The sequence below is a fragment of the Muscardinus avellanarius genome (assembly GCF_963383645.1).
Source record: "Muscardinus avellanarius genome assembly, chromosome: 13".
Taxonomy (NCBI): domain Eukaryota; kingdom Metazoa; phylum Chordata; class Mammalia; order Rodentia; family Gliridae; genus Muscardinus; species Muscardinus avellanarius.
The window spans coordinates 13327028-13342629 of NC_137799.1; the positions used below are offsets into that span (position 1 = coordinate 13327028).

Sequence of the window (15602 nt, forward strand, 5' to 3'; positions counted from 1 at the left end):
GGATTTCTAAGCAAATTTTGGAGAGGGGAAACAATGTTTGCAAGTACTTAAAATGGAGTACTGAATAATGTTATGTACACAAATAAATATATTACTATGACCAAGCATGGTGGTGCATGCTTGTAATCTCAGTACTTGGAAGACTGAGACAGGAGGCTCATAGGTTTATAGCCAGCCTTAGCTAGTTAGCAGGCCCTCCGCAACTTAGTGATACCCTGTTTCAAAATAAAGAATAAAAAATAGGGCCGGAGATGTAGCTCAGAGAGAATATGGGTTCAATCCTCAGTATTGTAAAAAAAAAAAAAAAAAAAAAAAAAAAAAATATATATATATATATATATATATATATTGCCATGAATATCACTATCATGTACAACTACAATGCACCAATAAAATGGATGTGGTGGCACATGTCTGTAATCCCAGTACTTGGGAGACTGAGACAGGAGGATCGCAAGTTTGCAGCCAGCCTTAGCAACTTACTGAGGCCCTCTGCAACTTAGTGAGACCCTGTTTCAAAATAAAAAATAAAATAGGGACTAGAGGATTAAATCCCCCCCCCCACACACACATACACACACACACCCAAAACAATGCACCAATAAGAAAAGGAGTGTTGATATTAAGAATAATTCCAGAATCACAACATATAAACCTATGCATGTTTTTTAAGTCACATCAACTTGTTGAAAGTAGTAAAGTTATAATTTTAAAACCATACATAAAATAAAACTCACAAGAAGTAGAACACAGGGGTTAATTACAGTCACTTGCTCAAGATCACAGAAAGAGTCCAAGTCGAGGCTGGGACGCTGAGCCCAGGGACTTGAGTTTTAGAGCCGGCAGCCTTAGTCACTGCCTGATGGCAAGACTCCTCCCATTTGGGAAAAAAAACTCTTTCTATTCTCATTACATCTGAGAGATGACCTTTAACTATACAGGTAACCCCATCCAACAGAAATTATAGTCCCCCAATATCCTAGAGTCTGCCCATTGGAAGAAAATCATCTTCCCATGAGCACAGGAGGATGAGAATTAAGTAGTGTGGGTGTTAGGGTTTGTATATAGAATGTTCCCTGAAAAACTCATGTATTAATAGTACAAAAATATTCAGAGGTGAAATAATAGAATCATTCAGGCTCTAATCCCATCAGTGGATAAATCCATCGATAGGTTAAGGGATTTATTGGGTAGTAAGTATGGTAGATGGGGTGTGGCAGGAGGACACAGGTCACTGTGGATGGGGCCTGGGGGACTATATAGATGTCCTTCATGACCTCCCCTTGCTCTTTCTTCTTCCTGATGCCGGGCCCTGAGCTCCACATACTGACCTGGACTAACATGGACTGAAACCTCCAGAACTGTGAGCACATAAAGCTTCCTTCCTCTAACTTGTGGTCGTCAGGTGTTTTGTGTCACAGCAGTTAGGGTTAATACTGATTGAAACAGTGGATGAGGAAGTCAGAGAAGGAGCTTTAAATTCATTCTTTTAGGGCAACATCTTGAATTGTGTTAGGGTGCTGAGTAAACATGGTTACAGCTGCACCCTTCATTTCTCCTAGGGAAGGAGACCCTGCAGCCAGATGGTTTTTCATCTTGAACAGAAGGCCTCCGTGTAAATGTTTGCTAACATCAGGCGGTGAAGGCTGCCTGGCTGGGCTGCTGCAGGGTGGTGAGGAGGCACTGTATCGCTGCCATTCTCTTCCACTAGGGGTCCTTCTTCACTGAGCATTCCATATCATCCAGCCAGACTGCTATGGTGACATCCATGCTGACCCCAGGAAGTCCACTCTATTTGTGCCCAGTCTTCCTCCTAGTTATGCCACCTGGATGGGAAAGGCCCATTCCAAGGAGCACCTCAAAGAGAAATGTGCTGTGATGACGTCAAGTATGGCAGCATTCTGAGGTCACGGAACCACTTTGTCCTCCCCATCTTGTGTGATATCAACACAGACAGCAGTAGTCTGTGGGGAACCTTCCTTTAAGGACATCAGCAGGTTAAATGTCAACGGCACCATTTTTCACCCAGAAATCACTGAGAACCGAGTGTTCAAAAAAGACTTGGAGCTTGAAGTTGAATCTCCAGGAAGGCCCTCCCAGAGGTAAGGAAGGATGTAAGAGTAGGGAATGAGAGTCATTAATCCCAGGACTTGGAAGACCGAGACAGAAGGATCGCAGGTTATAGGCTAGTGTTAGTAATTAGCAAGACCCTGTTTCAAAATAAAAATAAGATAGGGCTGGTGGTGTAGCTTAGAGGTAGAATGTCCCTGGGCTGCTCAATCTCAATCTCAATCTCTCATAACACAGTAACCCAGTAACACACACACACACACACACACACACACACACACACACAACTAAAGAATATGAGATGAAAAGCCTGTTCTAGCATTATTGCTACCCCTGGAGTGTCATGCACCAGAACTCCTACACCTGCTCTGTGGCAGTGGCGAGAACACATCTGTATTGCACTGCAGACAAGCTCCCAAAGGACTGGATGATCCAGGACAGAGACCTGTGTCCACTCTACTTGGGAATGAGCATATTGTTGCTTAGCTTCGGACATCACCTGCTCCTTTCCTGCCAGTGGCAAGTTCATCCAGGACCAAAAGGCCATCGATGAAGGGGTGCCGCGGAGCTGTTGAGTTATCACAAGCGCTGTGAAGCCAGGTGTCTGGCTGACTGCTTCCACCGGGAGGGGCTTACCTGCATTGGCATCCTGAGTGGCAGTGTGGGCACCATGGTCAAGGTCCACTTGAGAGCCCTGTTTTTGTCTTATATGCTTGTCTGTTTCCTGAGGGGTGGAGTGCCCTGAGGAGCTGGGTCTGTGCACTGATGAGCCATACCTGGAGCCAGGCATCTATTCTCCCCTGGGTGACTCAGCCCAGGCCTGCTTCTTTAACTGTGAGCCCCTGTGGCTCCTTTATGGTTTGTGTGAAGCCTGTGTGGAGGAGGACTTGGTCACTCACAATGGTGTGGAGCTACAGACCTGAGCGCCCCCTACCGAGGAGAAGTATGCAATGCAAGTTGACAAGGCCTTTCTGCCCTTCTCTGCCCCAAAGTAGAGTCAGTCAGGACACCCAAGAAGACTGGATCCTGCCTGGTATTGCAACTTCTCTATGCCTCTGTCAGCCTGATGACTGGCCCTCTGATGGTGGGAGAAGGTGCTAGAAATCAGACTCTAGTATCACCATTTTCTTCTTTTCCCTGTTACTGGGGATTGTTACAGGGTTATTCTACCACTGAGCTACCTCCTCAGTCCTTTTTATTTTTTATTTTAAAACAAGGTGTCACTAAGTTAGCTAAGTTGGCAACAAGTTTGGATTCTCCTCTCTCAGCCTTCCTAGTAGTAGAACTGACATTTGATCATACCAAATAATATTATTTTCTTGAAAGGAAAAATACTTATTTAATTAACTTCTGCAAGGTCACACTTTTAATACTTTGCTCAAATGACAGTGACTTAAAATTCTGCTTGAATACACTCCTGTTTGTTACGGATTAAGATGTTGCGGTGAAAGATGAATATTACCGTTTGGGGATGAGGGTTACCTTTTAGGGAAAGTCCCTGGGACCTTTGTTAGACCCCTGGAAACAATTCCCCTAAAAACAAAACAAAACAAAACAAAACAAAACAAAACAAAAAAACAAAAACCAACAACCGCGGGTTCTTGTCCTGAGCTAAGAATAGATATACAACAGCCCGGACTCTTGCTGAAGATTTAAAGGAGTTTATTAAAAAAGATAGAAATACAGAAGACAGTTACAGCCCCATGCCATTTAGGAGTGGCATGGGGGGTGTTTCAAATGAATTCAACGAAATACAAAACCCAGAATACTGTTTATAGACATAAGGCCCTCCATCTTGTCTACGTAACTCTGACATAAAGTCCATTCCCTTGATTTTCCCGCCGAACTTTGGTCTATGCCCAGGTTTCTCCTTTCCCGATCCCCTCTACCCATCATAGCTAGATTATCTATTATTATGTAGACCTGTCTTTAGAATGAGGAAGCCCTAGCTCCCCTTCTCTTTCCACTTGTTAATTACCTTTAGGTAGGTTAATTTACTTTATAATAGCTGCCTTCTTCTTGGCAGAAACCAAGTCTTTCCACAGATCTGCCCCCACCCAATTTTTGAAATATATTTATTAATAATCAGAGCTTTCTCAAATCTCCATAGGCCATTCCCAATACTGGTAGTAATGAAAATGTTTCTTGCTGCTGCTTGTGTTTCCATTCTCAGGAAAGGTGCATTTTTAGTGCTTTCTCTCTAGAATCAATGTGCAGAATAAAATTTGCTATAAAAATGTTCCTAGAATGAGCAAAACAAAAGAAGAATGTTCTTTAATTTTAGTATGAGTTAATTTTTGGGGGGGGTGGTTGAGTTTTGCAGTGTTTAGTTGACCCCTCAAGCACCATTTGAATCAGCAGTCAATGAATACATTAACAAATTCCCCTATATTTCCAAGAAAAATGATGGCCCTGTCATGAGAAAACATGGTAAATATGGAAAGTCCTGAGGCTCTCCCAGGTTTGGGAATGGGAAACTCACTTCAGAAAACCTCCAGATCCTTGACTTTCATGGTAAAAAGAATTTTAGCACACACCAGTCAGAGACAAAGATAGAGGTTTTATTTAGGAAAAGTAGGGATTCATGTTCAAGGAAGAATGCAAGCCACCTTGAGAACGAGAGAGGCCCTTGGGATCTTTGCCATCCTTTTGTTATGGGAGACCCAGAGTGGGGTGGGTAGGAGCACGTGGTGAGGATGGCGGGTCTCCTTTCTTTGAATTTTCAGGTTCTCGCCATTTTATTGGTGGGTGCTGAGTGATGCCTGGGTTTGAAAAAAAAGAAAGTGAAACTTCCTCAGGAATTTTTTTTTGTTATACATCCTAGGAAGTTGAGGTGTGAAGATGGGGTGTGGGGCTTGGCAAACATAAGACTTTCTTTAGGATTATTTTTGTTTCTCAGGCATCTCAGGAAGTTCAAATGGGAAGGTAGGCCATTATGATTAAAATGTATAAGCCTGGTCTATTGGGGAACCAAGTAAAAGACAGGCCAAATGGGCTATTATTACTAGAAGTATAGGTCAGACCTATTGAAGACCACCTAAGGAAAGGACAGACCAGATATGCTATTATTATTGAAAGTGTGGCCCATTAAGGACTTTTGTCTAAGGAAGAGCAAACATTGAAAGGTAAAGTTAAGGATTATGAAGTTTCTAGATTTTATTTTGTTTTATTTTATTTTATTTTTTGCAGTACTGGGGATGGAAGCTAGGGGCATTCTACCTCTGAGCTACACTCCCAGCCCTATTCTTTATTTTGAAACAGGGTCTCACTGAGTTGCAAAGAGCTTCACTAAGTATCTGAGGTTGTCCGCGAACCGTGATCCTCCTGTCTCAGTCTTCCAAATGCCGGGATTACGAGTATACCACACCTGGCTCAAATTTCTAGATTTTAAAGTATTTTCCCTTTCCTTTTCAAATCATCTTCTTTCTACTTAATATTTTATTTCTTCTATCCTACCACCCCCAGACATGAGTCTTTTCATCTTGAGGGTTTATGAAGGACAATGTTTGGTCTTCTATAATTGCTGCAGAGCTGAAAAGGGGTGATAGCCCTCCCAGTCTGAACAGGAAGTCTCATCCTGACTGGCTTAAAGGAGATATAGGGAAGTCAGGTTTTGTTGGCTGTAGAACCATAATTCTTTGATGTTTTTGGAAAGAAGGCATAAATATGTGAGATATTAGCCCCTGGCAAGAGGAAATCAAACAACAGAATAGTATTCCAATGCAAAATATACTAGCCAAGAAAATGAGAATTTTCCCCATCAAGATGTTCCAGAGAATATTAAAGTCAATCACTAAGCCAACCATGAGAAGGAGGGAGGGGGGAGAAAATGAGGTAGGAATTGGAGAAGGGCTAAATGAGTGATGGTGCACGTCTGCCTCTAGCATCTTGCACCCCATTAAGATGTAGGACTTCAAATAAATAAATAAATAAATAAATAGTAACAATAACAATTATAATAAAAACCATGTCCCAGAGAACCAGGAGGTACTAAGTCACTGAAACTAAAGGCAGAATCAGACATTTTATTAATTTGGGAGCAAAGGTCTTATAATGTGAAAGACACATTTTTAGAATTATTAGGGATATAAAAACAGCATTCTGTTTGGACAATTGCACAGGTTCCTCCTTGTACTGCAGTTAATATGTCCAGGGCCATTCTCATAATTTTTGTTTCAACATTTATTAGTGAAATGCTCTCATTTGTGTCATGTGGAGCCGTTTTCATCTATCACTAAAGAATTATATATGCCAGACATTCTATAATTTCTACAGCATCTTTGTACCCAAGGGTATCCCCATGTCTCCCTACCTACCCAGCCTGGAGGTAGCCATGGCCAGAGGTTGGTGCCATATAGACATTTCGTGCCATTTGGTGCTGGCTATCTCATTCCTATCTTTAACTTCAATTAGTGACAAACCAATCAATGTCCCTTAATATAATTGATAGTTAAAGTTATATATACCAATTCCATATGAGTGAAATTTTTTTCTTTTCTTTTCTTTTCTTTTCTTTTCTTTTCTTTCTTTCTTTCTTTATTTTTATTTTTAAAATTTATTTTTATTGGTGCATTGTAATCATACATCACATTGGAATACAAGAATTGAGAGGATATACAAGCACACATCATCCAATTAGTCCTCATCCAGTCCCCATCCCATTCCCTCCCCCTCCCTTGATCCCATGCTTGTTTGGTAATTAACTTTGATACATATGTTTATGTACCTCCTGCATTTTAAAGAGGCCCCATCCTCCCCTATTCCATACCCTCTGATTGGTCACCTTAATTGCTTCACTATAGGGCCCTTTCTATAGCTCGACCACTTCCTGTTGCCCCTTTCCTCCTAGCTATTGCTGATTAGGGGAAGCATCTGGTTTTAATTTTCTGCGATATTTCTCTGCAGGCTCCGATCCCGGCCTCAGAGGCCCGGGCATCGGCCTTGTCTCACGGCATGCTCCGATCCCGGCCTCGTTGACCCCAGCACCGGCCTAACCCCTCAGCAGGCTCCAATCCCGGCCTCAGAGGCCCCAGCACTGGCCTTGCCTCATGGCAGGCTCTGATACCAGCCTCGCTGGCCCCAGCACTGGCCTAACCCCTCGGCAGGCTCTGATCCCGGCCTCAGAGGCCTCAATAATGGCCTTGCCTCATGAAGGCTCTGATGCTGGCCCTTGGCCTCAGCGTTGGCCTAACCCCTCGGCAGGCTCCGATCCCGGCCTCGGAGGCCCCAGCATTGGCCTTGCCTCATGGCAGGCTCTGATCCTGGCCATGCTGGCCCTGGCACCAGCCTGACCCCTCGGCAGGCTCCGATCCCGGCCTTGGAGGCCCCAGCACCAGCCTTGCCTCAGCACATGCTCCGATCCCAGCCTCGTTGGCCCCGGCACCGACCTAACCCCTCGGCAGGCTCTGATCCCGGCCTCGGAGGCCCCAGCAGCGGCCTTGCCTCACAGCAGGCTCCGATACCAGCCTTGCTGGCCCCAGCACCGGCCTAACCCCTCAGCAGGCTCCGATCCCGGCCTCGGAGGCCTCAATAATGGCCTTGCCTCACGGAAGGCTCCGATGCCGGCCGTTGGCCCCGGCACCAGCCCAACCCCTCAGCAGGCTCTGATCCTGGCCTCGGAGGCCCAAGTAGCGGCCTTGCCTCACAGCTGGCTCCGATGCCAGCCATAGGCCCTGGAACTGGCCTAATCCCTTGGCAGGCTCCGATCCCGGCCTTGGAGGCCCCAGCACCAGCCTTGCCTCACGGCAGGCTCCAATCCCAGCTTTTCTGTGTCCGTCGCTGGCCTCACCCCTTGGCAGGCTCTAATCTGAGCACCCTCTTCGCCCAACTATTTGTCCCACGTTCTCGAGGGTGCGTGGTGGTAGCATTCTGCCTCTGGGGTCATTACTTCAAAGGTTCCAGGTGTAATGCATCAGCTCTCTGCCTCCCTTGAGTACTGGCCACTGCCATTGCCACTGCCTCCACCATTTCAAATCTTTCCCAAGCTCTTTTTTCCACTCTGAATGTTGTTCAGTCTTAGTAAGCATGCGCAGCGATAGCATTCAAACTTTGGTGTAATTTCTCCAAAAAAAAAATAATAATAAGGTTGGTAGGCTCCAATTTCTGCTTCTCCTGAATACAAGTCTCCACCGCCAACACAGAGACCACTTTCAGCACCGCCTTTCTCCTTGGTCTCCGCTAAAGTCTCTCTACTTACAGGTGATGTCCAAGATTCTTAACAATGTAGAGAAGAAGCAGTCCTCCTTAGCGGGGAATTTTTCCAATAATTCCAGTTCATTTTGATAAGTTTTGTCTGCATCTCCAGTATCCTGACATCCACCACCTCCTTGAGCCCTCTCTGATATTTTCCTTTTTTCTTTTCCTTTTTTACAGGGTCCTTCCGGGTGGAAAGGGGTTCGCCTAGGGTTGCCCCACCAGCGCCTGCCCATCCGCCTAGGGTCGGGGCCAGGTGACCGGATCACAGGGTCCTTCCAGGTGGAGAGCGGGTCACCGAAGGGTGCCCTGCCAGCGCCTGCCCACCCGCCCAGGGTCGGGGCCAGGGGCCGAGTGAAATTATTTAAAACCTCAAGAGAATGAAGTTTCTGTTCCCGGCAGAGAGCTGCTGTCATCCAGACATATTCATCCCATATTTGACAGTATTCCTTGAAATACTTTTTATTATCCCTTTTTATTTTATGCTTCCATAATTTGGAATAAATTTGGTTTAGCAATTTAGATTATTACATTTCTCAGTAATAATATCCCAAGGTATATTCGAAGACAAGACCTGAATATCCCAAAGAATCAGGACTTAGGTCATCCAAAGAATTTAGAACTATGCCACCACAAGCAAGGATCAGCCTCTCCATATTTCTCCTTTTAGCTCTGCACAGAGCTACTATGTTTTCTTTTGCAAGAGCATCCAGGGAAAAGTGGTCAATTCCTTTTTGATTAATAATAACAAATCCTTTATTTGAATCACCACAGACTTTCATTATTATTATTGCTATTATTATTATTATTATTATTATTATTATTATTATTATTGTGGTACTGGGGTTACTGGAAATCCTTCTACCTCTGAGCTATACTCCCAGACCTATTTTTATATTTTTATTTGGAAACAGGGTCTTTTAAGCCAGCAAGGCTGACTTCGAACCTGTGCGATCCTCCTGTCTCTGCCTCCCAAACGTGGGGATTACAAGTGTGCATCACCACGCCTGGCGTAGTTCTATTATTTTTAAACTCTATCTTCAATGAATTTTCTTTCGGCTCTTACTAGTTTCTCTCTCTCTTCTGCACTCTTGTTAAAAAAAAAAGCCAGAATTCACTTCTGTTTTTCTCATAGTCTAATGACACATTTCATGTCAGAATGTATGCATTTTCTACTCTTTTCTTCATATCTAGATGTCGTGCACCATAGTCTAAAACAAGCCCTCTGATTAAACTTGCATCTGTTTCAGATTTGTGTTTCATCTTCATGATCTCAACCATGAACAGATCGATAGGTTCATCTTTTTTCTTAATGGCCAAAATGGAGTCTACTACAGCCTTTTAAGACATCTGCAAGTTCAACATGAACTTTAGTACATAGAGATGGTCTGGTCACATTCGTAAGCATTTCCCTGACCATCTCTCTGCTTACTTTGATTTGTTCCAAAAACTGAAGTGCCCTTTCCTTGGCAGCTTCAAATCTTCAGTGATTATTCTGGAATAAAGACTGTCAGAAATGTGGAGGTCAGCCTACTTCAAGAGCTCCCAGATGATGAGGACAATGGATGTTGTTCTGTCCCCGTTATGCTGTCCTGTGCTGTTACTACTGTTATCAGGGAGGATGTTGGGTTCTGGATTTGCATTTTGTATAGCAGCACTTTATTGTCCTTAGTAAGCTTGATGTCTCCAGTGCTGAAACAAACATCTTTATGGTGTCCTTAGGCCTCAGGTTGGTCCTCAGTACGTCCTAGAGCCCATGGGCAATACAGATGTTGACCGCCAGCCAGTCTGCACTCAGGCAACCTCGGCCTTGGGGTTCAGTGGCCTCTATAGCTGCCCCGGCAGAGGAAGAGAAAGAGATGAGCAAGAACTCCCCCACCCGCTGAGCACGGCCTGGAAGAGTTCTCCGGGTCTTCTTGAATAGTACTTTCAATTCTTCTAAAGGCTCATATGAATAATGTTCATAGGTCTTATCAGCATCCAGTGGTTTATTTCTGACTTCATCAGAGCCTTGATTTTGCAAAGTCTTAAGAGGGACAGGTTTAATTCTGGACATATGAATTCCAGAATTTTGTTTCTATAATTTAATGGCTATGGTAATGCAGAAAATAACTTAGAAAAGACCCCTCCATTTTGGGAGAAGCTGATTTAAGAGTGAGTACTTTTTTCAGGTATTGAGTAAAATCTGGTTGCATTTTTTTTTTTGCATATAGGTAAAATTATCAGTGGTTGGAAGGATCTTATTGCCATATTCCAGTAAAGTCTTTTGTACTTGCTCCAAGTTAATTCATATTTAATCATTTTCTGTGTTCTAAGATCAGTGACAAGATCAAGGTTAGAAAAGGCCTTCCATAAAAGCATTTTATAAAAATTTGGAAAAATTAGAAGAGACAGTAGGAACACAGGCATTTCTAAGACAGAAGGGCACAGACAAGATAACCCAGGAGGAGTCAGTGTGAGTATAGGAAGGGAAAGAAAAGTAGACACCCAAACTCTTGTAGAGATATACAATTGTCTTACTAATAGGCGGTTAGGTGTCAGTTTCTGAGAAACTTTAACTCCAGAGCCCAGGACATGCATCTCTTTTGGGAATTTTAAAAAAAGAAGCCATAGTTTTATCGCAGCATGATAAGGAAATACAGAGTCTATAGTCAGGGACCCTTTAGATGGGGAGATTCCTCTCTCTCTCTCTCTCTCTCTCTCTCTCTCTCTCTCTCACGAACACACACACATACACAAACACACACATATAAACACACACACACACACACACACACACACACACACACACACACACACAGTTCCCTGAAAAATTTTTTCTGACAGCTTCAAATAGAATAGGATTACTATGTATCATAATCATCTTCACACACATGTAAATTTGTATATATATGTATTTAAAAATTTCAGGTAATTTAAATAACCAAATCTGGCTGAGTTTATAAATAGAAATATGGGAAACTCAAATATAAAATGAGTGAAGGGAATGTAGATCTCTATAATGGAGAGATATAGAAACATAGATACCAAGACATCCTGACTTCCCAATAATGAGATGACAGAGAACAGGGTAGAAAACCACCAAGTGCAGCTACAATTGATGAGAAAGCTTTTCTCCACAACAAACTTCCAGTTTCTTGTTCTCTTTCTCTCTCTCTGACACACACACACACACACACACACACACACACACACACACACACTACTTGCAATCAGGGTTTGTGAATCTTACTGGTCTTTTTAGAAGAAAATCTATCCCCTTGATAGCTAATTTTGTTTCTCAGTTTCTCTAAGCCCCGTTTCATGTCTTTGTTTCTTAAGCTATAGATAAACGGGTTTAACATTGATGTAAATATCGTGTAGTTGATTGTTGCTATTCGGTCTTTGACAGTATAACTGGACAAAGGCTGAAAATAGACATAGCTAATGCTCCCATAGAACAGAGTCACCACAGTGAGATGGGAGCTGCAGGTGGAGAAGGCTTTGCGTTTTCCAGCAGCTGAAGGAATCCTGAAGATCGCAACGAGGATTCTTAGGTAAGAGACGATGATGCAGACAAATGGAGCCACCACAGAGGCCAGCCCTTCTGTCATGGCCACGACTTCATTAACGAGGGTAGAAGAACAGGAAAGTTTCAGAACAGGGTTGACATCACAAAAAAAGTGTTGGATGACATTTGATGCACAGAAGGTCAGCCGATTCACCAGGAGGACATGGAGGAGGGAATGGAGATAGGAGAAAGCAACAGAGAAGGCCAGCAGTAGCACACAGCGTGTGTGGTTCATGACAGTGACATAACGGAAGGGGTTACAGATGGCTACATAGCGATCAATGGCCATAGCCGCCAGGAGATAACTATCTATGTTTCCAAAGACCAGGAAGAAATACATCTGTGCCAGACATTCAGCATAGGAAATGGTCTTTTTCTCTGATAAGAAGTTCACCAACATCTTGGGAACTATGACTGTTGTGTAGCAAATATCAGCAAAGGACAAAATGCTGAGGAAGAAATACATAGGGTTTTGGAGTTGAGGATCAGAGCGGATTGCCAAGATAATGAGCATATTTCCAAGCAGGGTGACCAGGTATATGATAAGAAATAGGACGAATAGTGGTTTCTGGTCTTCAGGCCGAGAGGAGAGTCCCAAGAGGAGGAATTCAGAGAGACTTGTCAGGTTTGACATTACACAGGAATGTATACCTACAGATGAAAACATTGTCAATCAGTGGCTCTGAAGTTATCTAAAACATATGTCTTCCCAACTTCTCACACTGAGCTATCAATGGAGCATTTACTCTGATGTTTATTTTTCCCCGAGTATGGAAAATCAGAGCTGAATCACTTCTTTTTAAATCTTTGGGACATATTGTATTGAAATGAATCTGCTATAACAAAATAACAGGTTGGCTTAAGCATCAAACATTTACTTCTTACAGTGTGGGAGCTGGGAGATCCAAGATCAAGGTGCCAGTAGGTCTGCTATCTGGTGAGGATATGTTTCCTGGTTTTTAGATGGCCATCCTCTCATGGCATCCTCACGTGGCAAAGGGAAAAGAGAGAGGAAGCAAGCTCTTCCCACAAGTGCACTAATATCATCCCGAGAGCTCCAACTCTCAAGGCTTAATTATATCCAAAGGCTCCGTTTCCAGATAATATCATATTGGGGATTAGTGGTTTAACACATGAATTTTGAGGGGACACAAACATTCAATTCATACCAAGATCTGTAGAAAAGATACACAAGGGGAAAAAAAACATAAGTCAAGAGGGAATGTGAGAGAAGGATATGGAGAGAGGAAGGAGGAGGAAGAGGAGAAGGAAAAAGAAGAGGAGGATGAGGAGGAGGAAGAGGAGGAAGAGAAGGAAGAGGAGGAAAGAGAAAAAAAGAAAGAAATTTATTTCTTTTTTCCCTGTGGCTAATAATGACAGGAATCAGAGATGAAGACTAACTTGCATCTTGATGATAATGAGATAGTGGCTATCTCACCTAGCTTTTAATTGATAGATAACATTTTTTACTTTTTGAAGTTGTGGGAATGAAAGTCAGGGCCTTTCACATGTTAAACAAGTGCTCCATCACTTGCAAGCCCAGATAAATAACTTTTCTTTTTAAATTAGCCATTTTCTTTTCACAACATTTATAATGGAAGCAAGAAAGTCCTCTAAAAACATTGGATTAAATATAAACACCTAACAGGGAAAGAAAGATGAGGGAAGAGAAAGTTAGGAGGAGGGGGAGACTTGTATGAGAAAATATTCTTCTAAACCTCCCTGGTCTTCAGCTGAAAATTCTTATACTAAGGTCAGGAAAATGTGTCTCTGAAGTAGACTGGGTAAAGGGAGATTCAATTTAGACTATAGAAATAAAGCATCTAATTTAGGATTAACATAAGTTAACTCCCCATCCATCCATCCAGTGATGACTAGTTATCTTTTTGAGAGCAGATATTTTCACTTTCTTACCAGGTATCCTCAAAGTTGATTTGTTACCTGAAATGACATTGACATCTCCTCTAATATATTCATTCCATCCTTTATTTCAGCTCCAATAAATGGTTAGTCAAAAAGAAGACAAATTTGTGTTAAGAAACTGCATGCACAAAAGGCACTTGTAGAAAATCCCTGAGTATTTCTAAAAGCTCTTTCCCCTGGATTCTTATTGTATATAAAGCCCACACTTCCCTCCTCAGAGTGTTTTCTGAGGCTGTGTCACTAAGTCTCTGGTGTGTGGCAGGGAAGAGAGTTAGGAAACAAATATTCATTAATCACGTGCATGATTGTCTCTAAGGATCCAGAACAATTAAAAGTGTTCTTCCTCCCCATGTGGCCCTGCATGACTCTCATTGAACCTCTACATGTAGTTTGAGGTATGCTTAGCTTTGTATAAATATCCAAGATATACAATATTTTTTTTTGTCCCCAGCTTTTCCAAGATTTCTGAGGGATTACCTGGGAGCCATCTCAAGTAACAGTGAGGACACAAAATCAGGCATTGATATTTGGGTTATTTGGGTTAAGTTTTTCCCTTGAACCTGCAAAATTTAGATTGGGATTCCCTTTTAGTAACTCCATTTTTTTTTCCAAAGGACAAACCACCCCAGAGTACTTTCTGTTCCAACCCTCACTAGTTTAGATATGGCTTCTAGTTTAGTAGATGTGACTTTATGACTCTATTCTCTAACAACGGGTAGGGTCATAACCTTTAGACCCAACCTTAGGTCACTCTTTCCTTAGTAGGCATTCATCAATTCTGTGGCTCAGATAATTGATTTCCAATACTTACCATCACCAGTAAGGACATATATTAGGTTCCCAGAATTCCCTGAATGATATATATCACCCATTTCCTTTCACTTATTCCGTTCTGGTTACATTTTATAATCCCATCACCTTGTTTTCATTCTTTCTGTTTTATTTTCCCACAGGTTTATTGAGATATAGTTGACAACATATTTTTGAATTCAAGCTGTACAATGTGATAATTTGATTTGATCTATGTATATATTATAAAATAATTAGCAGAATCAAATTAATTAACACACCCAAACCCACACTCAGTTATTATTTATGTATGCATATGGCGTGGTTACTTAAGATCTACTATCTTAGTAAATTTCAAATATACAAAGTGTTACTAACTATAGCCATCACACTGTATATCAGATTCCCAGAACTTATTCATCTTATAACTGAAAGTTTCCACCTTTGAACAATTTCTTCCCAGCTCTTCCAACACCCAGCCCTTGGCAACCACCACTTTGTTCTCTTTGTCTATGAATCAACTTTTTAGGATTTCACAGGTAATTGAAGTCTTAAGGTATTTGTGCTCTGGGTCTACTTTATTTCATTTAGCTTAATGTCATCTAGATTCATTCATGTTGTTACAAATGACAGGATTTTCTTTTTATGGTTAAATATATATAATATTCCATTCTCTCTCTACATATGCATATATATATACATACATGTATATAATTTATAAGTATCTCTCTCAAATATTCTTTATCCATGAATCCACTGATGGACACTTAGATTAATTCCATATTTTGGTTAGTGTGAATAGTGCTACAATGTACATCACAGGAATGCAGAAGTCTCTTCAACAGTGGTTTAAATTTTTTTTATGTATACCCAGAAGTGGAATTGCTGGTATACTATTTTAACTGGGTGAATAGAAAGCAATTAAAACACTTCTTTCAGTTCAGTGACCTCTCAAACCATAGTCAATTCTTAATCCATGATAGGCAGTTGCAATATCCACAGCAATGTAATTATTCCATCTATACATTCATGCAATCCCATGATAGTATAGGTCACTGAAAATAGAAATTGGAGCAAA

At 41.9% G+C, this 15602-nt stretch overlaps 1 protein-coding gene and 1 pseudogene across 2 annotated transcripts; both read right to left on the bottom strand.

Moving 5' to 3' along the window:
• Positions 1-8798: 8798 nt before the first annotated feature.
• LOC308272100 (T-complex protein 1 subunit zeta-like) lies at positions 8799-10842 on the bottom strand (annotated as a pseudogene). The gene is made up of 3 exons: positions 10783-10842; positions 9268-10089; positions 8799-9039 (listed from the first exon to the last, which is right to left on the bottom strand). The product of its transcript is annotated as a T-complex protein 1 subunit zeta-like (transcript).
• Positions 10843-11474: 632 nt separating this feature from the next.
• Positions 11475-12446, bottom strand: LOC308272101 (olfactory receptor 1L3; the record flags this gene model as incomplete). The annotated part of the gene is made up of 1 exon (XM_080708887.1): positions 11475-12446. The coding sequence occupies one exon, from the start codon at positions 12444-12446 to the stop codon at positions 11475-11477; it is 972 nt and encodes a 323-aa protein (XP_080565013.1).
• Positions 12447-15602: the final 3156 nt, after the last annotated feature.